General features: G+C 32.9%; 4 protein-coding genes, 1 long non-coding RNA gene and 1 other non-coding gene across 6 annotated transcripts; 4 read left to right on the top strand and 2 right to left on the bottom strand.

Moving 5' to 3' along the window:
• Positions 1 to 1,261: 1,261 nt before the first annotated feature.
• LOC128291844 (uncharacterized) lies at positions 1,262 to 2,716 on the top strand. The gene is made up of 2 exons (XR_008281780.1): positions 1,262 to 1,344; positions 2,510 to 2,716. It is a non-coding gene; the product is annotated as an uncharacterized LOC128291844 (long non-coding RNA).
• Positions 2,717 to 6,205: 3,489 nt separating this feature from the next.
• LOC108458431 (gamma-interferon-responsive lysosomal thiol protein-like) lies at positions 6,206 to 7,451 on the top strand. The gene is made up of 4 exons (XM_017757824.2): positions 6,206 to 6,530; positions 6,614 to 6,679; positions 6,758 to 7,006; positions 7,088 to 7,451. The coding sequence occupies exons 1-4, from the start codon at positions 6,240 to 6,242 to the stop codon at positions 7,247 to 7,249; spliced, it is 768 nt and encodes a 255-aa protein (XP_017613313.1). The 5' UTR covers positions 6,206 to 6,239; the 3' UTR covers positions 7,250 to 7,451.
• Positions 7,452 to 7,588: 137 nt separating this feature from the next.
• On the top strand, positions 7,589 to 9,174 carry LOC108458432 (gamma-interferon-responsive lysosomal thiol protein-like). Its single transcript, XM_017757825.2, has 5 exons — positions 7,589 to 7,957; positions 8,051 to 8,116; positions 8,296 to 8,436; positions 8,674 to 8,766; positions 8,848 to 9,174. The coding sequence occupies exons 1-5, from the start codon at positions 7,670 to 7,672 to the stop codon at positions 8,971 to 8,973; spliced, it is 714 nt and encodes a 237-aa protein (XP_017613314.2). The 5' UTR covers positions 7,589 to 7,669; the 3' UTR covers positions 8,974 to 9,174.
• Positions 9,175 to 9,941: 767 nt separating this feature from the next.
• On the top strand, positions 9,942 to 10,023 carry TRNAS-CGA (transfer RNA serine (anticodon CGA)). Its single transcript has one exon. It is a non-coding gene; the product is annotated as a tRNA-Ser (tRNA).
• Positions 10,024 to 10,506: 483 nt separating this feature from the next.
• On the bottom strand, positions 10,507 to 12,359 carry LOC108458653 (protein NODULATION SIGNALING PATHWAY 2-like). Its single transcript, XM_017758058.2, has one exon. The coding sequence runs from the start codon at positions 12,286 to 12,288 to the stop codon at positions 10,669 to 10,671; it is 1,620 nt and encodes a 539-aa protein (XP_017613547.1). The 5' UTR covers positions 12,289 to 12,359; the 3' UTR covers positions 10,507 to 10,668.
• Positions 12,360 to 13,627: 1,268 nt separating this feature from the next.
• Positions 13,628 to 18,028, bottom strand: LOC108460308 (importin subunit beta-1). The gene is made up of 3 exons (XM_017759756.2): positions 17,541 to 18,028; positions 14,252 to 16,681; positions 13,628 to 14,162 (listed from the first exon to the last, which is right to left on the bottom strand). The coding sequence occupies exons 2-3, from the start codon at positions 16,669 to 16,671 to the stop codon at positions 13,964 to 13,966; spliced, it is 2,619 nt and encodes an 872-aa protein (XP_017615245.1). The 5' UTR covers positions 16,672 to 16,681; positions 17,541 to 18,028; the 3' UTR covers positions 13,628 to 13,963.
• Positions 18,029 to 22,558: the final 4,530 nt, after the last annotated feature.

Raw genomic sequence — 22,558 nt, 5'->3', positions numbered from 1 at the left:
GCACAAGATGCGCCCCATGGAGGTCTGTCAATAAGATGGGGATCATTTAGCCCACGAGAGCTGGCCCGATTTAAGAAATTGATGGAGAAGCCTGTCAGATTGAAGCCTGGTTGGCCTGATAGCGAAGATATGACAACTTAAGCAATTATGGTAACTAATCTTAAAGATAGAGGGAATCATATATTGTAAGATTAGATAGGATTTGATATGGCAATATCTTGTAAATCCCTTAAATCATGGGATATGGTTAATCTTGTCCGTCGATGTGAATGTATCTTGTCCGTCGGTTTTGGGGGAGCTCAACTATAAATAGAGAGCCTCCCCCTCACTTGTAAATCATCCATTGTATCTGAGAATTCTTAAAAGTAATAGAGTTCTGAGAGCATTTACTCAAACACCTTGTGTGCGATCTTTTCTGTGGCTTTCTGTTGTTCTTATAAGCTTCTTTTGGCACAAGTTTGCTTCCGCTATACGAGTTGGTGCCTTGGAGGAGTTCTTAGGGAATCCTCATTTGAGTAAAGGCTGATTTGGGCGAGTTTGGAAGAGCAAATTGCCTAAGGCCGCACGGATTGCGAGACGAAAGGTCTAACCCCGTGACAGTTGTGAGGTACTAAAACGAGTAACGACACAAAGTTTAAGTACTAAAATAGGACTAAAAAAATTTAGATACCAAAATAAAATAAAATAAAGTATAATTTAGAGGCTAAATCGTGAATAATGCCTAAAATTATTGAGTAAATAAATTATTTACACACTTTAAATTTTATTTGTTTGAACCTCATCATTAGGTCCATTGATCAAAAGTAATCACTCATTTTCAAGAGATGAGATCAATCCGCAAGTTTAACCTGTATAAAAATATTTATGCTTCGATGTATGAATTGTAATATCCCGAAATAGGGCCTAAACGGAATAGTGGTTGCGAAACCACAAATTCGAGGTAGAAAAATTTATTTTATTATTATTTTGAGTTTCATGGTATGATTGCATGATTGTGTGAAAATTTCGTGATGAAATTCTATGCATAAAGTGCTTAAGTTGAGGTTAGGGACTAAATCGAATAATTTGCAAAACTTGCATTCTAGAAGTTTTTAGTATGAAATTACTTTGGAATATTAATTAGGAGGGTTTAAATAACAATTTGACCAATTTTAAGTTCATGGACAAAAGTTAGGACATGGAAGGAATTTTTGAAAATTTAGTAAGGAGGGGTAATTTGGTCATTTGGATATTAAATGAATTAAAAAGGGAAAAATAACACAAAAATAGTCATCTTCTCAATTAGTTTCTGTCGATTTTTGCTCTCCTCCATAGCTGGGGTTTCTTCAACTTTCAAGCTTCATAGTAAGTGATTCCAAGCCCGTTTTAATGATCTTCGTTTTGGAGTCCATTAACTTGATTAAGCTTATTCTAGCAATAATTCAACCTAGGGTTCATTTTAGAAAAATACCCATGGCTGAAATTTGTGTATTTTGGTGTTTATGATAGAATATGAGGTTTTAAATTATGTTAAACAACTTATGCTACTCGGTTTTAAGTGAAAGCAGTAAAAGGAGCTTAAATTGAAAAAAATACCAATAGTCATAAGTATATGTTAGAGTGTGATTTTGATATTGCCATAGAAGGAAAAATTATCAGCATGTCATAAAACATAAGAAAATAGGATGAAGTTTAATTTACGAGCCTTGGGGCAAAAGTGCAAATATGTGAAAGTTTAGGGGTAAAAATATAATTTTGCCAAAGTTTGGGTCAAGGACTGTTTTAATAAATGTGAATATTAAATAAGTTAAAATTCTATTATAGATCAAGAAGAGCGAAATTAGAGGAGTAGATCGGGAAAAGAAAAAGTAAAGGACTAAATTGTAAAGTTTAGTCACATTTTGTATCAAGGTAAATTCTGATAAATGAATGCAATATTATTTTATTTTACATTATTATTGTCAATTTCAGCATTTATATATTTATGTTATGAAAATATTTAAAAGTCGAGTTTAAGGTGCGATGTGAGAGGAAAAGTGTTAAAAGCCGGTTGAACCCTAGGAATGTTAGGATATTAGGGTTGTGAGAATGAGCAGAAATGAGCCATGTAAGTCCACATTAGAAATATGGCTTTGGAGCAGGATTGAGCCATGTAAGTCCATATTATATATGGCATTGGAGACATGAATAATTCATGTAAGTCCATGTCAAAGACATGGCATTGGCGAGATATTGATGAGCGAGGAGCGACCTAGTATCCTTAGTATTAGGAGTGGTTCAGCGGGTCAGGATCTGAGTTAAATTACAGTGAATTAACAGGAAAGGAAAAGTAGATTATACTTATGAAAAGGAAAGGCCGGTAAGAATGAAGGTAAGGGAATAAAGAAGAAGATAGAAATTGAGAAGTAAAGAAATTTATGATGTTAGATGATATTATGCATAATTATCCATTATGTTGAATGTTGTGATTTATTTGCTTGTAAGCTTACTAAGCCTAGTGCTTAATCTCTTTATTTTCTTCTTCTTATAGTACTTATCTAGTCACTCGGGGATCGAAGAAAACGTCGGAGGCTGATCACACTATCAAAGAAATAACTCGGTATAATTAGACGTTTTGTTTTGGGTATGGCATGTATAGAAACTTAGCTACTTTTGGCATAATATGAACAATGAATGATGTGTAAATACTTGCTAGTGATTAGCTAATAAAATAGCCGATGATATACATGTTTAATAATATGTATGATTGAATGGTGATTATCACATGAAAATTATGAAAAATGTGAAAGTAACCTAAAAACAGATTCAAGTAACAGAAATGACGTAAATTTGAAAAATCACTAAAAATTGTAGAAACATAGTTTGAAGATGAATAATATATGAAATTAAAGCTTATTATGTATATTTTCTTATGAAATAAGCAAAACAGGTAAAGGTATTATATTTTATGAGATATCTGAGTTTTAGTGAAACAGGGTCAGAGCAATTTCTGGATCCCCTGTTTCAACTTTGGAAATTCACCATAAATTGTAGAAAACTAATTAGAAGGTTTAATTTATATGGTTAGAATCCTTGTTGAATCTAGTTTTAATAGAAACAAACGGCTTAGTCATATGAATTTTTTACAGGAAGAAACATGGTTTGTAGTAAGAAGAGGTCAGTGCAGTCAAGTTTTGAAATAGGGAAAACTTTAACTAATAAACTGTACTAATTGGCCAAGTAAAAAATTCTAGAAAAAAATTAGTAGATAGATATATGAGTCTAGTTTCAGGAAAAATTTACGGATCTTAATTTTGAGTTTTTAAACTTAAGAAATGAATTTTTAAGCAACCATGGCCTTGAAAAATAGTTTATTCGAAAATTAAAATAAGTGGTTTAGAGTTGTTTAAAGGTAAGATAAGTTTAGTAACACCTCAAGCTTGACTCGGTGGCGGTTTGGCATGGGGGTGTTAAATTTATTAGTATCAGAACCCCACGCTTGAAACCGTCACGGTCAAGCAAGGTGTTACTAAACTTATATTACACCACTCGGAATACTAAGAACATAAATATATAAATGCTGGAAATTGACAATAATAATGTAAAATAAAATAATATTGCATTTATTTATCAGAACTTACCTTGATACAAAATGTGACTAAACTTTACAATTTAATCCTTTACTTTTTCTTTTCCCCGATCTACTCCTGAATTTCGTTCTTCTTGATCTATAATAGGAATTTTAACTTATTTAATATTCACATTTATTAAAACAGTCCTTGACCAAAACTTTGGCAAAATTATATTTTTACCCCTAAACTTTCACATATTTGCACTTTTGCCCCAAGGCTCGTAAATTAAATTTCATCCTATTTTCTTATGTTTTATGACATGCTGATAATTTTTCCCTTCTATGGCAATATCAAAATCACACTCTAACATATACTTATGACTATTGGTATTTTTTTTTCAATTTAAGCCCTTTTACTCGTTTTCACTTAAAACCGAGTAGCATAAGTTGTTTAACATAATTTAAAACCTCATATTCTATCATAAAACACCAAAATACACAAATTTCAGCCATGGGTATTTTTCTAAAAATGAACCCTAGGTTGAATTATTGCTAGAATAAGCTTAATCAAGTTACCGGGACTCCAAAAACGTAAAGATCATTAAAAACGGGGCTTGGAATCACTTACTATGAAGCTTGAAAGTTGAAGAAACCCCAGCTATGGAGGAGAGCAAAAATCGGCAGAAACTAATTGAGAAGATGACCATTTTTGTGTTATTTTTCCTTTTAATTCATTTAATATCCAAATGACCAAATTACCCTCCTTACTAAACTTTCAAAAATTCCTTCCATGTCCTAACTTTTGTCCATGAACTTAAAATTGGTCAAATTGTTATTTAAACCTCCTAATTAATATTCCAAAGTAATTTCATACTAAAACTTCTAGAATGCAAGTTTTGCAAATTATTCGATTTAGTCCCTAACCTCAACTTAAGCAATTTATGCATAGAATTTCATCACGAAATTTTCACACAATCATGCAATCATACCATGAAACTCAAAATAATAATAAAATAAATTTTTCTACCTCGGATTTGTGGTTTTACAACCACTATTCCGTTTTGGCCCTATTTCGGGATATTACATGAATTATATTTAAATTTTTATATTTTATAACCAAAATTTCATAGTTCCACTCTCAATTATCGGATTGATTTGCATTCCAAGTAAATAATTATATTTGTTCTTTTGAGACAATGCCTAGAATTACTCATAGCCCCTTCTCAACCCATAAATAGGAGTTGCACTCGAACCCACATCCTTTTGCATTGACAATAATGCTCATACCAATCAAATTAAAACCTTAATCGGCATGGTAAACTTGAGTTGGCATATAGCAATGCTCACCCCATACCATTATACTCCATGGCTGGTGGTATTACTCAAATACTGCTAGCATCACATGTGAAGACCATCTTCAATTTTTCTCTCCACCAATAATTGCATCATTTAGGTTAATATTTGCTTTGATCACCTACAGATTGTAGGCTCAAGACTACTACATATGTATAATGACTTGAGTAGGCAAGTAGCATCATCCAATTCAGGAGTTTCAACAATTTAAACTTACTGAGAAAAAATGAAAGAATCTTATTATTCAAGGGAATTTGCCAATAGAATCACAATTTAACAAATATGGATTTGCTTTTCATGTTTGAAAACTGCACTTAACCAATTCCACCTTACAAATTTGAGACTCGAAGCATTTTTTTAAGTAAAGATATCAGCATTGAGGTCATCGCAGGTAAGTTCAAATAGCCTATCTTAATAATACCTTTTTGAGTTGTGCTTAGTGATGTGATATTCGGATTTAGGTGTGGGTGTGAATATGGATATGTATTCAAAATTGGTATGATTAGATTTTTTTTTTAAAATTTCTATATATTTGAAGAAATTTTGGAGATTATATTCCCGTATCCATTTTGCTAGACACAAGATTTTTAAGAAAAATAATGGTATTTATAAAAACAAATCAATTCATTTTCTCCTGTAAGCATAATGTAAAAGAAATATATATAAATTGGTTAAGATATGGTGTCAATTTTAGCTTTTAATGTTTACGTATTTTGTTTCTTGTTCTTTTTTTTAGTTAAATTTTGCTCTCAACATTTTAAAAAGAGTCAAATTGATTTTTTTAATGAAAATACCAACTAAAATGTTAAATTTTCAATGTGGTAATACATGTGTACTTCATGCTTTTTTTGTTGAATTTTATGAATTTTTTATAATTTTATTTGAGTTTTGAATTTTTATACTTTTATTATTTTTAAATTATTTATTGACGTGACATATAAGATAAATAGTGTCAATCAATTTAAAATACAAATGAATTACTACATGAGATATCATGTCAATGCCCTTGAAAATTAATATTTTAGTCAGCATTTATGTTAAAGAAAAACAATTTGAATTATTTTTAAAAGTTAATGACTAAATTTAACTTCAAAAATAATTGATAAATTGACAAAAATATTTGCTTTTGAATCATACTTGTCATCAACACGCAACCTACTGCATGTGATTCAAACTTGTATTAGATACATAAACAATGTTGATTGTCTCTATCAACTACCTATAAACAGGATCCACTTGTGACGTGGTTTATTGAAAGTGAAAGAAGCACTATAGTTAGTCATATCATCCCCAGTTCTCAGCTATAAAAGCCCTTCCATAATGGAGGTTCAGCATTGTACAAAAAGCTCTTTAAAAAATGGGTTATCTTCAACAATTTATCTTCTTTATTCTGGTTGCTCTGCCATTCATGTTTATTTCTCCAACTCATTCCTCTTTAGCTAATGGTAATGTTAATATATTGCCTCCTACCAATACAAGTGATAAGGTCACTTTGGCTCTGTACTATGAATCTTTATGCCCATATTGTGCCGACTTTATCACAAATGACCTTGTAAAGGTCTTCCTCAGTGATCTGTATACCATTGTCAATCTAAAATTAGTCCCTTGGGGCAATGCTGACATTCTTGGCGATGAACCCCATTGCCAGGTTCGAATTCCATTCTTCATTTGAATGTATATTTTCTTGATTAATGTATATTTTTCATGTTTATGCCTTGCAACAATGTGCAGCATGGAGAAGATGAATGCTACTTAAATACTATACATAGCTGTGTCATCTACTACTGGCCTGATGTGGTAAACTATATTAGCCTATTTGGATTTGGATTCAGATTCGGATTCATCTTTGTGTTCAATTAGTGTATTGTGTTGCAGAAAAAGCACTTTGATTTTATTCGCTGCACGGAGCAACAAAGCTCAAAGAAACGGCTGGTTAAGAACAGAGCAGCAATGTGGAAACAATGCAGTGAAAAGCTGGGAATGAGTGCTCACAGAATCAACAAATGCTATACTTCTGGATATGGACTTAAGCTTCTGCTACAATATGCTAATGAGACCGCAAAGCTAAAGCCACCTCATGAGTATGTGCCATGGGTGGTGGTGGATAATCAGCCACTCAAAGATGTGAGTTTCTGTCTCTTTGTGTGATTGTGAAGTAACATATTTGTGGACAAGTAACTTCAATAATTTTATATCATGGTGCAGGACTTTGAAAATTTTGTGAAATATGTCTGTGAAGCTTATAAAGGTGCCGATAAACCAGAAGCATGCAAAACACAAGCAACCAGTGTCAGCTCAACCCATGATGAGATGGCAAACAGAATACATCCAGGATGCTATGCTAGTGAAATTGCAAATTTGGGATAGAACCTTGAAAGAGGCCAGAACTTGTGCTTTGTCCATTACAGCTGCTTCACAATTCACCAACTACATGTAATAAAACCAGCTTCTAGTTATCATTATCGTTGATATCTTTTACATATATGACATGTTACAGGTGATATGTTTACGGTGTCTTCTATTCTATGAATGAAAGATCAACATTCTTTTGGTTGTTTTGTTTGAATAAGTTTTACTTGAAAATATGGCTGCTTCCAGGCAAAGCCTGTGCAAATTGTCACAACAGAAACCTTGGTTTATGGCTGTATGAAGATAGATACTAAAGATTAAATAGGGGGACCATAGCCATTGCTATTAATACAAAATAAAGCAATTGTGGGGCATAGATATATCATTCATAAGCAACTATACATGTAAATGTTTGAGAGCTTATTATGACCCTAGAAAATGTCATTTTCTAAGTTACTCTACCTTCTTCTCCTTGTAAACTTCATTTTCATCTATCAATCTCATTCCTCTCCAGATAACAATGTCACCAAAGCTCAATCTCATATCAAACCAAAGAAGGTTCATTTGTCTCTGTATTATGAGTCTCTATGTCCATATTGCCGGAGTTTCATTGTAAGTCAACTTGTGAAGGTCTTCAACACTGATCTTCTCAATATTATCAATCTCAGGCTAGCTCCATGGGGCAATGCTCAATATGTAAAACCTAACAAGACCATCATTTTCCAGGTTGAGATCTACTACTTCCATAACATCTAATCAGAAGTTTCATTGCTTTGTAATTTTAACACCTTTTTTTATTTTTCTTTTTTGTAAATCAAGCACGGTGAAGATGAATGTTACCTCAACACTATACATGCCTGCGCCATCAGCATCTGGCCTGATCCGGTAAGTCACCGTTCTCGTCCCTGAAAACCCTTCCTTTTAGCACAAGGAAGCAAGTAGATTCCTTAAAATGATCAGAAATTAGAGCAAAATTTTCTTAAGTTTTAAAAATAAATGAACTCGGTTACCACAGAGAAGTAGGTGGATCCTTTACTCATTTAACTCTGTATTTAATACCACAGAGAAAGCATTTCAACTTTATCTACTGTATTGAAAATCAAGGCCTTCCCATCAAGGATAATCAGCACTTGACGGTATGGAAGCAGTGTGGAAAGCCTGCTCTACTAGATCCGGTATGGATCAGAAACTCATCAAGACTGCTATGACAGTGGATATGGAAGAAAGGCAAGCTTCTTCAACATGAAACTTGATGTTCATAATCAATTAGATATAAATTCATCAATTACACGACAGTTTTCTGTAGTTTTACATTTAATAGCACCTTACATTTTTCAAGCAAAATGCACATGCAGGTAGTTGAGTTTAATTTAATGTGACGGGGTAGGTTTTTTTTCAAACATACATCGGTAACAAGAAATGCAAATTGAATGTAAATGCAGCTTTTACTGCAGTATGCTACTGAAACTGATCATCTCAATCCAAAACATTTATATGTCCCCTGGGTGACAGTGAACAATCAACCTCTCTATGATGTTAGTCCCTCCTCTCTCTCTATTCATCATCACCTGCACCTTTGTTTCTTTCTCTAACCCTCTAAAAACTTGGGGGTGCAGAAATATGAAGATTTTATAACCTATGTCTGCAATGCTTACAAAGACAAAGATTTGGTAAGGGCCTGCTTGTCAAATTCTCTAAAAGTTACTGAAGAGAAATTTCAAGGTCTCCAGTCTGCTATGTAGAAAGAAGATCCCAAATTCGGCAGAGACTTTATTGTTGCAGTGGAGGAACATAGAAGCAACAACATGAGTTTATACTGTACTATGATGGACCACTTTTTACATCATTTTATGTAAGAATGAAGTTGGATCGTTATAATTGGCCAACTATCCTGTTATTATGATTTACTTGTGATGCAATTTCCATTCTGCACTTGGAACAAAGAGTAAGTAATTAGGGTCCTCTTAATTGATAATCTTACCAAGCTTGCAAAGGAGATTTTATAAATAAATCTCATATGCATGTTCCAGGTTAGCCAACAAATTTAGGCATTTTAACAAAAAGAAATTTGATTCATTATCAACAAAAAAAAGCCAACACAACCATCAAATCATGTATCACTCATAATGCTTGATGGAAGCATGAGAAACACATAATATTACATAAATTTTGGTTAGATATCTCAACTGAGAGGAAGCATGTGTCATGACTAATGGGAATTATTACCATCACAAGCATCAAAAGATGTCAGCTTTGGTGCGTCAAATTCAAACTTGTCTACCACCTTTATATTTCAAGACTCTATCCACTATATGTAATCACAAACTTGAATCAAGGAGAATCCTTATAAATAATGCTATCATCTTAACTACCCATTTTCGGATGTTAAACGTTGAACGGTTTCATTCATTGGGCATGAACTCAGGGAAAACATAACTTTGGAAAGGATAGCTTCATAATCCATAGCCATCACCACTCAATTTTTTGGAATTAAAAAAGCAAAAAGATACCTAGTTCCACAAAAAATACAGTTGACTGGAAACTCCCAGGATGCTACAGATGTCACTGTTGCGTATATTTATCAGCTACTCTATGTCTATCGTCTTCAAGAATCCCTCCATTCTCTAGGTTTTTGGTACTCCTTTCTTCAAATTTGAGCCAAGAGTGAAAAAGATTATTTTTAAAATATATTCGTTAAAAAACCGAAAGTGTCGATATGTCCGAGTGGTTAAGGAGACAGACTCGAAATCTGTTGGGCATTGCCTGCGCAGGTTCGAATCCTGCTGTCGACGAAATATTTTTATTATTAATCGACTTATGGTGTAATGACAAATTTAATCCTTTAACGTTTGCATCTTTTGTTAATTTGAGCATTATTCTTCATTTTTAGTTAATTTGGTTCTCAATCTTTTAAAAATAATCAAATATTAAGACATTAAATTTTAGACACGATAGCTTGTATGGTAATTCATGTATACTTCATGCTAATTTTTTTGAATCTTTATGAATAATTTTATATTTTTTAATTTTTAATTTTAATTTTTAATTTTGAATTTTTAAATTTTTTAATTTTAAATTATTATTAACATGACATATAAGATAAATAGTGACATATCAACATGAAATAGATGTAGAGTGTCATGCAAGTTACTACACCAACATCATTAAAATATTAATAATTTAGTCAACATTTTTATTAAAAATATTTGATTCTTTTAAAAGATTAATACCAAATTTAATTAAAAATTAGGATTAAGTTGAAAAAAAAATAAATATGGAGAGTTAAATGGGGTTTGTAAATTTCACTAAAACAAATCAAGCAACAAAATATGGAAATGAAATTTGTTCTACTGTTTTCGCTAATTATACAATTTTTGCATAAACAATCCTTCTAGTCTTCGTAATTTACCTCTAAGTACTAAAAAGAAGAATTAGCTTTAATTTCTCCAGGAGGAAACTTTGACCAGTGTAATTCCTCTCCAGTCCAAGGTTAACTCATTTCCAGAATCCCCTCCAATACTCACCTCATAAGAATTTTCCCTTTCTTTCACCATTTCTTTAGCTTCCATTACTCTACCTCTGCTTACCTTCAATCCTTCCAATGTCGTCCCTGCCTGGAAATAGCATGTTTCATTCATCTCCTTCCATTTTTGGAACCAAGCTTGTGCACAGATATTAGGCCCTACAAACAAACACTCCATTGCCAGTCTTGCTTGGACCAGGTGCTTTGCCATGTTGGATTCCATTGATTCCATAGTAGCTTGGTAGTGCATCAATTGCGCATTAAAATATGCCCCAAAACTTGAGCCCGTACCATCTTTAAGTTTCTCACAAGCATCTCCTTCACCAAGCGTTATAATTCCCCTTTTTGTTGTTCTTGTATTGTCACCACAACTTGTCAATAATTGTTTAGCTATGCCTAGGAACTCATTTACAAGCTTCCTGCTCTTGTTTTTGCCCATGTGTGGGAGTCCCACCATGCAATTGAATGCCAACCATTCTTTAGTACCACCACCTTGTTTCTTTATTGCCATGAACTCATTCACCAAATCATGTATTCCGATTTCTTCAACTTTAAAGTTTAGGCCAAAGGACCTAGCATGGTCACAAAGTAGCCTTCTTGTGTGTTGAAATCTCCATGGAGAGTGATCATTTCCCAATTTTATTGAAGTCAGTCTCAATGTCTTATGTTGCCAATGTCCTGCTATGGCCTCAATCAATGAAGGCCATTGGATCCCGACTCCAAGGTCAAAATCAACGATGTGTAGCTGCTCTGCATCGTTGGGTATGGCTTCGAGGATTGCCGAGGTAGCAGCAAAATGAGCCAACCTTCCATATGGGAATATCTGGTAGAAAGTCCTGAAGGCAACCTCAAAGTTCTTGCTAGACTCTTGCATTAGATAATAATTGTTTTGGTTTTGAATATCTTGTGATAAATTGAATGCAATCCGTTCCAAAGTTTCACCAACTGGATTACCTTTCTCACTCACACACCTTAAGATTACCTCTGCAAGGTCTGTCTGGTTCTTCTCTGTAGCGTCTCCATGAGCCTTGAGCAGATGAAATAAGGGCAACTGATTATCAATTGCCATGGCTTCTTCTCCTAGGACTGGCATAGTAAGTGGCGATTGCATCGTATCGGTCGAGGCCTCGCTGGATCTTATAGATGAACAAGGACTCCATACATCTTGCCTTTGAGAGGACAAAGGAAAACTTTCTTCAACCCCATCAGTCAACATAGAATCAAGCCCTGCCAAGGGTGCTGAAATATCCTCCCATGGTACTGTGACCCGAAGCAGATCGTCATCAAAATCATAGGGTGAAAATGGTAAAATTTCATTGGAGAAGAAGGAATCCACACTGGTATGGAATGAAGAAGCAGCATCAAAATGGACAGCCATATTAAAACCATAGGGTTCTAATTGATCTATAGTTGAATTCACCAATGGCCATGAAGGGGTAAAGTCTTGTGATTGCATCATCTTTGTGATGTTAAGAGCAAAATTTGTTTTGCTTTGAATTTTGGCATATGTATATATAAAGTAGGAGATAAACATGTAGGAACAATTTGGCAAATGAATAAAATAATATCAGGATTAAAGAAAAGAATTTGCAATCAAATCTTTAAAAGATATATTATTCCATCAAGGTTCCCTGTTGGGTCTTCTTCCTTGCTTGGCAGGTTTTTAGAGGTGCTATTTCTTGGAAAATTTTATTTAATCCATATTTTATGTATTTTCTAATGAGGAGAGTTAGTGGGTGAATTTTACATTCCTTTTCATGGTAAATTGGTTTCGCTAAATCAGGAAGATAACCACTGGATAATCAATTTCCTTGTGATCATCATCGTATAATATTATAATATAAAGAAGATGAAGCAGATCAAATTAGCTTACCACTGACCAGGTCGCTTTAAGCTAAATTACTTAAGAAAGTTGGATCAGTGGTCAAGTGTTCTTTTTTATGGATAAATTGTGGATATATATATACTGGTTAAATAGGTTTTTTTTTTTTTTTAAGATTTAAGGAAATAGATTAAGTTTGAAGAGAGAGTATTAAAACACACTCAGCTGAAAGTGTCTTTTGAAATTTTTAAAAAAGACGTGTCTAATTAAACATATTTTCCTTAATATATTAGTAAAAATTTATCTTATTAAATGTGTTTTAAAACTTTATTTAAAATCAATCTACTTCTCTAAGTCTTAAAAAAATAACGACATATTTGACCTATTAAAAAAAACAACATATATGAATAATTTAGCTTAATTAATTATGTTATGCAAGAGATAATTATGGTTGCACTTGCACACCATTAGTGGCTTTAGTTTACATTTTCCTGGACACACCACGCCCCCAATATTAAAATGTTTAATTAATAAAAAAGAGAAAAAAAATCCAAATTATTTGGAAATCTATTAAAATGAGTAAATGTAATAATATCATTCAAAGAGAAAAGTTAGCAGAGAGTTGTAGGTAACTTCATCCTTACGTATTTAAATATTGTTGTGATACATTGTATTTGTCGTTAAGCACAGTGATCGTATAAAGCAATCATATCTGCCATAAATTCCGGAAAAAGATTTTTTTTTTTTTAAATTTAAATTATTATCATCTACATTTTAATGAAAAATACTATCAGACTGATTTAGAATTGAATTTAAAAATTTTGAAAAAGTTAAAAATTTGTTGTTTCAATTAGGAAAATGATTTGCTAGACTTACAGTGATGCATGTTTCAATAGTTATAATTAGTTGCATTGTACATACATGCAAGCTCTAAATTATTATTATTTAGGATGATCATTCATGTATGTATACATCCTTTTTACAGAACCACACGAAAATCCAGTTTGTTCAATTCAATGAGAAATTAAACCAATGCAATCAGGGAGAGAAATTAACTCGACAAACAACCGATTTAGAGGATGCATTTAGATAATTAAAAAAAAAAAAACTGTTTCACAAGTTTTTTTTGGACCACCTTCACATAAAGGCCTCGAACAATGCCAGCACTTAAACTTTCTCTACCCAATCACATGAGGATTAAGAAAACCCTGATAAATTCAAAACCCGAATCTGCAAATAATAAATGCACAGCTACATGTAGTAAACCACTTTCGGTTCCCGACCCTTACGAAAAACCTTTACCAGAACTAGATGGACAGCAGCTTTATAGCAAGCAAAAAGGACAGACCAAGATATCAACTTTTACCTTCAGCCCTAAATTTCAAGCTCATAAAACCATGACGCGTTGAATCATACCCTGGGTCCAACCTGCAGTCTCCTTCAGCTGCTCATCATCAGATCGGAGACATTCACATAGAAATTCATCGTAAAACAAGCAGTCTTTAAGCAAAAGCTTTATGTTGGATCCAAGAGCATCTGCAAGATCACCCATAACAGCAACCGCAGCTTTTGTCACACTTTCATCCCTGCAAACATGGAAACATATTTTAACTACAGATGATCCCAAAGGCTAAGCATCAGTGCACCAAAGAGGAAATAAAGAATATAGAACTACCTTTGATTGTCTCTAGAGACCAATTCTATAAACTTCAAAAGATGTTGGGCATAGGGCAACATCACATCAGGCTTCACGGTCTTAAAACCTTGGAGGATACCCGAATAAGCTTCAAAAATACTTCGTCGGAGCTGGTTGCCATAATCCACCATCTCCTCATCAGCTGTTTCCATCTTGGCACATATTTCAGCTGCTCCCTGCATCATGGGCAAAGCATACGGGACATACTTCTCAAAGTGCTCTCCTATTGCAAGAGCAATGTCCCCAAAGCAAGAGAATATGGGAGGCTTTACAGACCGGTGAAGTTCTGAACTAGCAAGATCCTTTAAAAGAAGACCCATGATGCCATCACAATAAGGTAAGACCTTGTCATCCAAGGCACGGCAGATATCACCAACAACCCCAACTGTGATTCCACAAACCTGGTATTCCTCAAAATTCTGCAGTCCCATCTCAAGATACTTATAGAACTCAGGCATGTACTTCTCAAACTGAGATCCAGTGGCATAGGCAAGAGCACCTATTGCAAGCATTGCTTCCTCGTGAACAGTAGAGCTACGGCAGCCAAACACCTTGAGGAACAGAAGCATGATCTGATCAGCCGCCTGAAGTATGATTGTTTTGGTTTCATCTGTGCTGCTAAGTTTCTGGATGATAACCTGCAAAACACCACAAAGAGAGGCTTGCAAGTCCCCTTGCTTTTCCCTGTCATCTGATGACACAATCTGAATATCCATAGTCTGGCCCAACTTATTCATGATGACTGGTAGTAGCTGTGCTATAATGGAAGATGTTTCAGCAATGTTAGAACATCTCACAACTTCATTCAAGGTTTCATAAGCAGAAGACCTAAGCTTGGAGTCACCCCCATCTGTCCGATCAGCAGTTGAAATCAGACAACTAATTATGTCAGTGAGATATGGTGACAAAAGAGAGGCACTAGGCCCTGCATCCTCATAGCCTTGGACAAGGTAATAGATTGCCCCACAAACTTTCTCAGCTACATTGGGAGCATCTTTAATGCTCTCTAACAACACACCCACAACTCGTTTGAGATTCTCAGGGGAAATGATAGAAAATCCGCTAGCTGGACTGTGCAGCAACTCAAAAATGCGACTAAGAGTCCAAGCAGTTGTGTCCTTCACATGGTTGTTCCCATCCTTCATAGTATTAAGCAAAAAGTCCAGACCCGCCTGTACCAAAGGGGAGAGCTTCTCAACAGTTGGACCTTCAAGGATAGATCCAAATGCATAAGTGGCTGCCTCTCTACAACGCCAATCTTGCTTCAAAATGTTAGATTCCACAAATGGCATTACAAGAGGCACTATAGCATCTCCAACCGTTCTGGCAACAAGACCCAGACAAGTCCCACCAGCCATAGATATATTCCAGATTGTATCATCCTGATCTTGATCCTCTTCCTGCTTCAGTAAAGTTTCCAACAACAAAGGAACAAGAGACGGTAAAGCCTTCTCAATGAAACCCGAATGCGGAGGTCCAGAATCACCACTTTCAGGACTCTCAAACTCCTGAAGTTCAATCTCTTCATCACAGATAGAGCTCCAAAACTCAATAGCTTGGAGAGCAACAGTCTCTTCATCGCCCTTTACAGCATTTGATGTAAGCTGAAATAGGGTTTGCATGTAAGGCTCAAGCACCTCATAATATGCTGACGCTATTGCAACAAGACACTCAAAAGCAGCCTGCCTGATTTCCACCTCTTTGGACATGGCAGTGTCACATACAACCTTCATGATGTAATTCCGCTCCATCTCATTCTCAAAGTTGGTCTGTGCAAACTCTAAAGCATTATACAGAGCCTTGGTTGCTGCAAGCCGAACTTCGGGACCATGTTCAGCTAGGTTCATCCCTTGAACAACAGCAGTGAGAACAGCATTGACTTCATCTTGCACAAGGTCCTGATGAGATATTTCTTCACAAACATATCCCAGTGCTTCCAAGGTTGCTTGTTTCAAGGCTGCAGGCTTGTCTTGCTGGGTCATATTGTTCAGCAATGACCCAATGAGTTCAGGCCACTGCTTCCGAGGAATCTCAATTGAAGCAATTTTCGCAATAACTTGAGCAGCAGTGTGCCTTGCCTCAGGTACAGATGAACCAAGGGTCCTCAACAGAGAGTCTTTGATTTGAGACTTAATAGAAATGTCGATTGCCATCCATTGTTGAACAAGTTGTTCCTTCCTAATAGCATCTTTGGCATCTAATGAATTCTTAAGCACAATACCAGCCAATCTACGGGACTCAACAGGTTTGTCATCATTTGAAAGCTCAACTGACAATGAAAGAAGGAAAACAGGCATGTTCTGCTCCTGGAACTGCCTAAGTCTAGCCTCTGCCTCTGTCCGAACTTTTGCATCTGCCGATTGGGCAGCCAGCAGAAACTGAGTGATCTCCATGGCCATTTTAACTACACTGCAATTGATAAACATAAAACACTAATCAGCATTGGTGACAAGGATACAAATCCATTAATAGAGATTGTAGCAGGTTATAATCGAACAAGGTCAAAAGGTCACAAAAGGCTCTGAGCATGATGGGACCCTTGGAGAAGATATTGATGGAATAAGCTTACCAAACCACACAAGTTGTCCAGCAAATATAGATCAATACAAGTTATCCAACAAATATAGACCAGCATTTACTAAGTTAAACATAGAGTCGAGCACCACTGCAGTTGATAGGCAGGACTAACAGTGACAACTCGCTTTAACAGTGAAACCATGCTTTCCCCTAAAACGCAATTAAATCCCTATACTTAATAAGAATATTCAGCTTTCGAGTACATGCAGTAACTTTTTGTGTCCAAAGGTAATTCCCCAATCATTATCCCCCTTGAAATGGTGTTGTTCTATTATTTGCTTTCGAAGTTCAAGGTATAAGACGAAATAAAAACATTAGAAATTAGACTTTCAAGGGTCTTTTTTTATAAACCAAAAAGTCCTTCAATTCCCGTTTGCACAATCACATAAATCAAACAGTATTCTGCTAAGCAAAGATTTAAAAGAAACATACCATAACACAAAAACTATAATCTTAAAAAGAGGGAAACAAACAATCCAAAAATAAAGAACAACATATAGTAGACGATAAACAGACAAAAAGAAAAACCAGACCGAGATCCATAGATTTCAAAGACGGAACGAAACAGTGATTTCTAAAGCTGAACCAAAAACCCTAAGAAAAACCCACTGAAATACATGTAAAGAAGCATAGATCTGATACTAAAACAGAGATGAAAAGGCAAAGACAAAGTTGAAGCAAAGATTGAAACCTGAAATGAGTCTCCAAGCAGGGGATTTCAAAATCACAAAAACAGAAACGGCAGAGATAACTTAGGGTTTCTCTCTCTCACGAAAACTCTCTTCCTAGTGTAGTGTGTGTGTGTGTGTGTGTGTGTGTGTGTGTGTGTTTTGGCTTGTGGTTACCCAAAGATAAAAAAGAATGAGAGGAAAAATTTGAAAAGAGAGCGAGAGAGAGAGAATCGGCGAAGAAATGGGGGAGCTATGGATTGAAGAGATAGATTTGATGATTTGAGTATTTATATAATCAATTTCGAATGATGGGAAGGAAGCGGGATGAAAACACAGCACTGAGGAAAACGGGCAGGGGGGCTTTTCTCCTGCCCGTCACTGCCCCAAAACCCTAGATTTTTGAAATCTCCCACGTGCCACGCTTTCCCTCTCACGTACACTTTAAACCATAGCCCACTCTTGCCCTGAATTTTTTCCTTCTTTACTTAAAAATTAAGTTAAATGGATCCAACTATCAGTCCAAATCTCACCATCTGTTATACCAGGCGGGGGTGGATTTGGACAAAAAAAAATTAATACTCTTTTTTAAATTTTGATTAAGTTTATTGATTTTTAATTTTATAATATATTATATTGTATTTTTTATATATTATATAATTTATAACACATAAAATTATATTTACATAGTTAACATAGTTAACTCTCTTTATCAATCTCACTTGTCTATTAAGATTTTATTTATAAAGAGATGGTTCTCAAACATCAGCATGATAATAGGTACAAACTTACAATATAATTCTTATCATGAATTTCCTTTTAAAAAAAAAAGTGTGCGTTGTGTTAAAAATGAGAATAGAAATCAAATCAACAAAATTAATATTTTTATGCATTTTTTATTTTACATTATTTCACATGATTAATCATGAAATTTATAGATCTAACAAATTCAATTAATCGGTATGAATTATCAAATTAAATTAATTAATTTATCATGAGTTATTAAATTCAAGTAATCAATTTATAAATTTATTATGTTCTAAATTCATAATACAATATTTAATTAAGGAACTTAATAGTTTATTGAATTGATGTTTTTAATTCCACTCATTGAAGATTATTTAAATAGATTTTTCATGTGAAATTTAAATATTTTATTGAACTAATATTTTAATTAAGATAATTTTTAATAAATTATAACTAATAGGCTTGTATTAAATAACTAAAATTTTCAACAATATGTTGTATAGAAAAATAATTTAATAAAGAATGTAGTTCGTAACTATAGCTATTATTGTTATAAGTGAAAAATTATTAAAATGATTAAAATAAAACATAAAAATCAATTTTATTAAAAATTTGATAGTTATAGCGAATTGTTGTTATAAAGATGGCTGACTAGAGTTATATATATTAATTAGTTTTATTACGCTACAATGCACGAACAATTCATAATTCTAAAATATGTGAATATCTCGTAGATATTAATATTTATTTTAAATTAATGTTTTTTAAAGATATATTATTAATAGCTTTATTTGATTTGGAATGTGATTATATATTTGAGTGAACATTAGAAATAAAATAGATAATAATTTAATTTCTAGTTTTGACCTGTCAAATTTGATAGATAATATTGGGTTTTACATGATTGTCATATTTCTAGTTTTTGTTGTGTTCTAATTATTAATTTATTATTTTATACATGTTAAATTAGGATCATAATTTAGATCATAATTTAAATTAAATTAGGATAATTAGAGCTTTAATTTATTTAAGATAATTAATAGTTTAAATTAATATGTTAGGTAATATTAATTTATTCATTTATTTATTTTGCATTTTAAAATTTATTTATCTTATGTGTATTTTAAATTTATTTTGTAAGTGTAAATTAAATAAGATATTCACGTCAACTAAACAAAATGTTTAGATGTTTATATATATTAATAAATGAATAAAATATTTAAATTTATGAAATATTATAATTTAAAAAAATAAAAATAATATGAGTACGGCTAAAATTAGGAATGGTAATAGAGCAAGGTGGGGGCAAATATTACTACATCCCTTACCTCTTCACACTTGGCACAATTTGTTCCACCACCCATCCTACTTTACTATGAATGTATAATTTTGAAAACTTTACTATCTCCATGTATGTTGGATACATTCATCCCTGCCTTTATCGCACTCTGCTTCAATTTAAAATTTGTTATTTATCTTTAATATTTTTAATTTTTAAAAGTCAAGTAAATATTTAGACATAATTTTTCAAAAATATATTTAAACATAAAATATATGAATTTTTTTATATATTATGTTATTACATTTTCACCCTTTTAATCATTTATATATAAGGTAAACTATTAAAATAGTCACTTTTGTTTGCCTCAGGTTACATTTTAGTCACTTATGTTTAAAATGTTACATTTTAGTCACTTACGTTGTAGCGTTGTAACATTTTAGTCACTTAGCCATTAATTGCTTTTAACGTTGTAACGGTAAGCTAACGTGGCATGTTAAATCATCATTTCAAACAAAAATTTTAGATTAAATTCAATAATTGGTCCCTATATTTTTTCATTTTAAGCAATTTTTTTTATGTTCTTTTAACTTTTTTTTCTTTTTTTTTTCATTCTCTTCTGCTTCTCCATCTATTTTCCTCCTTTTTTCATTTCTTTTAACGTAGTTTTCTATATTTTCCATTTGTTAAAACTAGTCCACAAGCTCGCCTTACTCGAAAAAAATTTTCAAAAAAATAAAAGTATAACAATTAGTTTTAACAAATGGAAAACATAGAAAATTTACGTTAAAATAAATGGAGAAGAGAGGAAAACAGAGGAAAAAGCAAAAGAGAATGGAAAACAAAGAACAAAAAAGGAAAGTTAAAAGAACATAAAAGAAAAAATTAAATTGCTTAAAACGAAAAAATATGGAGACCAATTGTATAAATTAACCTAAAATTTTTGTTTGAAATGATGATTTAACGTGCCATATCAGATTATCGTTACACCATTAATGGCAATTAATGACTCAGTAACTAAAATGTTATAACATGATAATATAAGTGACTAAAACGTAACATTTCAAACATAAGTAACTAAAATGTAATATGAGGTAAACAAAAGTAACTATTTTGGTAGTTTACCATTTATATATACAATGATAAAATGGTAATTTCATATAGTAGAATTGGGTGGGGTGGGACAAGAAATTATCATAACCACTCCATACCCACTATCTAAAAGAAAAAATCCACCTCGCCTCGCATCCACTTTTCAAAAGAAAAAAAAATCCTCTCCATTCAAAGTGGATCGGTATGAAATTCATCAGGCGGTTCTAGTCTTGCCATCCCTAGCTAAAATAGGCTTGGTTTTGCCATTTATAAATATTAGTGGACTAAGGTAAATTTGTAGGCCTATATTTTAAGTTGGACCGAGCTTAAATAATCATAAAGTTTGTTAATATCGTCATTAAGCCTGAGCCTGATCCAGCCCATTAACACCTCTAACCATTAGTCACTCAACTATTTAATGTGTTTATGTTTTGGTTACTAAACTACAAAAACTATCAATTTTGTTAGTTAAGTTTTTTATCTTTTATATTTTGGGAGAAAATGATATGTGATCTTTTTAGTTGGTATAATACACATTTAGTCCTCGATACTTACACATTCTATCAATCTGAACCTAATTCTAAATAATTCAAAAACTTTAACCATCCACATTTATAAGTTCTATCAAATTTGTCCTCAAATACATCTTTATCATGAATCAAAATTATATATACATATAAAAATTTTAGGGTAAACTACACCATTAGTCATTCAACCATTCGCATGTTTTTGTTTTAGTCATTAAACTGTAAAAAAAATAAAAAAATTTCACTACTATTTTCAATCAATTTTGTTTTGGTCATCCTCCATGAAATCATTAGCACAAATGATAGTGTGGCTTTTTTTTTTAATTGCTTTAAGAACACATTTAATCTTTAATGCGAACACATTCTATCTAATCCATCTTAATTATAAATAATTCAACAAAATTAACCCTCCACATATACAAATTCCACCAATTTAGTATTCAAACACATCTTCATAACTTAAAAGGGAATAATATAATTTTTAGCCCCTGAACTTGGCAACTAGGTCCACTTTGGTACATGTACTTTTTTTTCGTTCACTTTGGTACTTGAACTTGTCTACTAGATCCATTTTGGCTTTGAACTTGGATTCCATCAAGATTTGATGATGTGATCAGTGTTATTGGAACATGACTAGATTGGTCGGTCGGACTGACAACTGACCAATATACCAATCCAAACAAATTGGTTAAACCAATTGAATAAAAAATTGCTCAAAATCGATAAAAATCGAAAAGTAGGATAAATACCAATAGTTGAACATGTTGAACCAATTTAATAAATTTTTTTATTTTTAATTATTTATTTAATTATTGTTGGTCTAGCAGTTGAAGCAATCAAACCGATTGAATCGAGAATCAGTGATCTGACCGGTTCAACCACTGGTCCAGTTATTAGAACACTATATGTGACACTTCAAGATTGTACTATATAAACGCTTGAACATTTATATAAACTTTTTAATTTTTAAATGACGATGTGACACACGCTTCACCTGATACACAATATTAGAGTGATATGTCATCAAACTTTTATATTTTTCAAGTTCAATGACCAAAATGAATTTAGTTGTTAAGTCCAGGTACCAAAGTGAATAAAAAAAAGTAAAGAATGGACCTAGTTGCCAAATTTAGAGGGAAAAAATTAAATTATCCCATTTAAAACTAAATATAAAGAATTATAAATTTACAACACACGCTTGACATCTTAGCATATAGACTTTCAAAATTCCAGTGTATTCCTTCGAAAAACAGAGTAGCTAATGGAAACCAAGGATCCTGTTTACATTACAAAAGTATATATACACACGCACACGCTCCAAATAAATTTCCTATAAAAGAAAAAGAAAAGCCCAAGCACTATGACAACATTTCACCTTCTCGGTGACTGTATTTTT

This window comes from Gossypium arboreum, chromosome 4, assembly GCF_025698485.1.
Source record: "Gossypium arboreum isolate Shixiya-1 chromosome 4, ASM2569848v2, whole genome shotgun sequence".
Taxonomy (NCBI): Eukaryota; Viridiplantae; Streptophyta; class Magnoliopsida; order Malvales; family Malvaceae; genus Gossypium; species Gossypium arboreum.
The sequence above is the reverse complement of the archived record's forward strand: the minus strand, read 5'-3'. Positions and strand labels throughout refer to the sequence as shown.

Excerpts from the sequence above, each read along its gene's own strand:
- LOC108458431 (XM_017757824.2), top strand. The coding sequence starts at position 6,240 with ATGGGTTATCTTCAACAATTTATCTTCTTTATTCTGGTTGCTCTGCCA. Across the intron at positions 6,531-6,613 it reads GCGATGAACCCCATTGCCAG|CATGGAGAAGATGAATGCTA; the intron begins GTTCGAATTCCA and ends AACAATGTGCAG. Across the intron at positions 7,007-7,087 it reads ATAATCAGCCACTCAAAGAT|GACTTTGAAAATTTTGTGAA; the intron begins GTGAGTTTCTGT and ends ATCATGGTGCAG.
- LOC108458432 (XM_017757825.2), top strand. The coding sequence starts at position 7,670 with ATGTCATTTTCTAAGTTACTCTACCTTCTTCTCCTTGTAAACTTCATT. Across the intron at positions 7,958-8,050 it reads ACAAGACCATCATTTTCCAG|CACGGTGAAGATGAATGTTA; the intron begins GTTGAGATCTAC and ends TTGTAAATCAAG. Across the intron at positions 8,767-8,847 it reads ACAATCAACCTCTCTATGAT|AAATATGAAGATTTTATAAC; the intron begins GTTAGTCCCTCC and ends TTGGGGGTGCAG.
- LOC108458653 (XM_017758058.2), bottom strand. The coding sequence starts at position 12,288 with ATGTTTATCTCCTACTTTATATATACATATGCCAAAATTCAAAGCAAA.
- LOC108460308 (XM_017759756.2), bottom strand. The coding sequence starts at position 16,671 with ATGGCCATGGAGATCACTCAGTTTCTGCTGGCTGCCCAATCGGCAGAT. Across the intron at positions 14,163-14,251 it reads GTCTCTAGAGACAATCAAAG|GGATGAAAGTGTGACAAAAG; the intron begins GTAGTTCTATAT and ends CCATGTTTGCAG.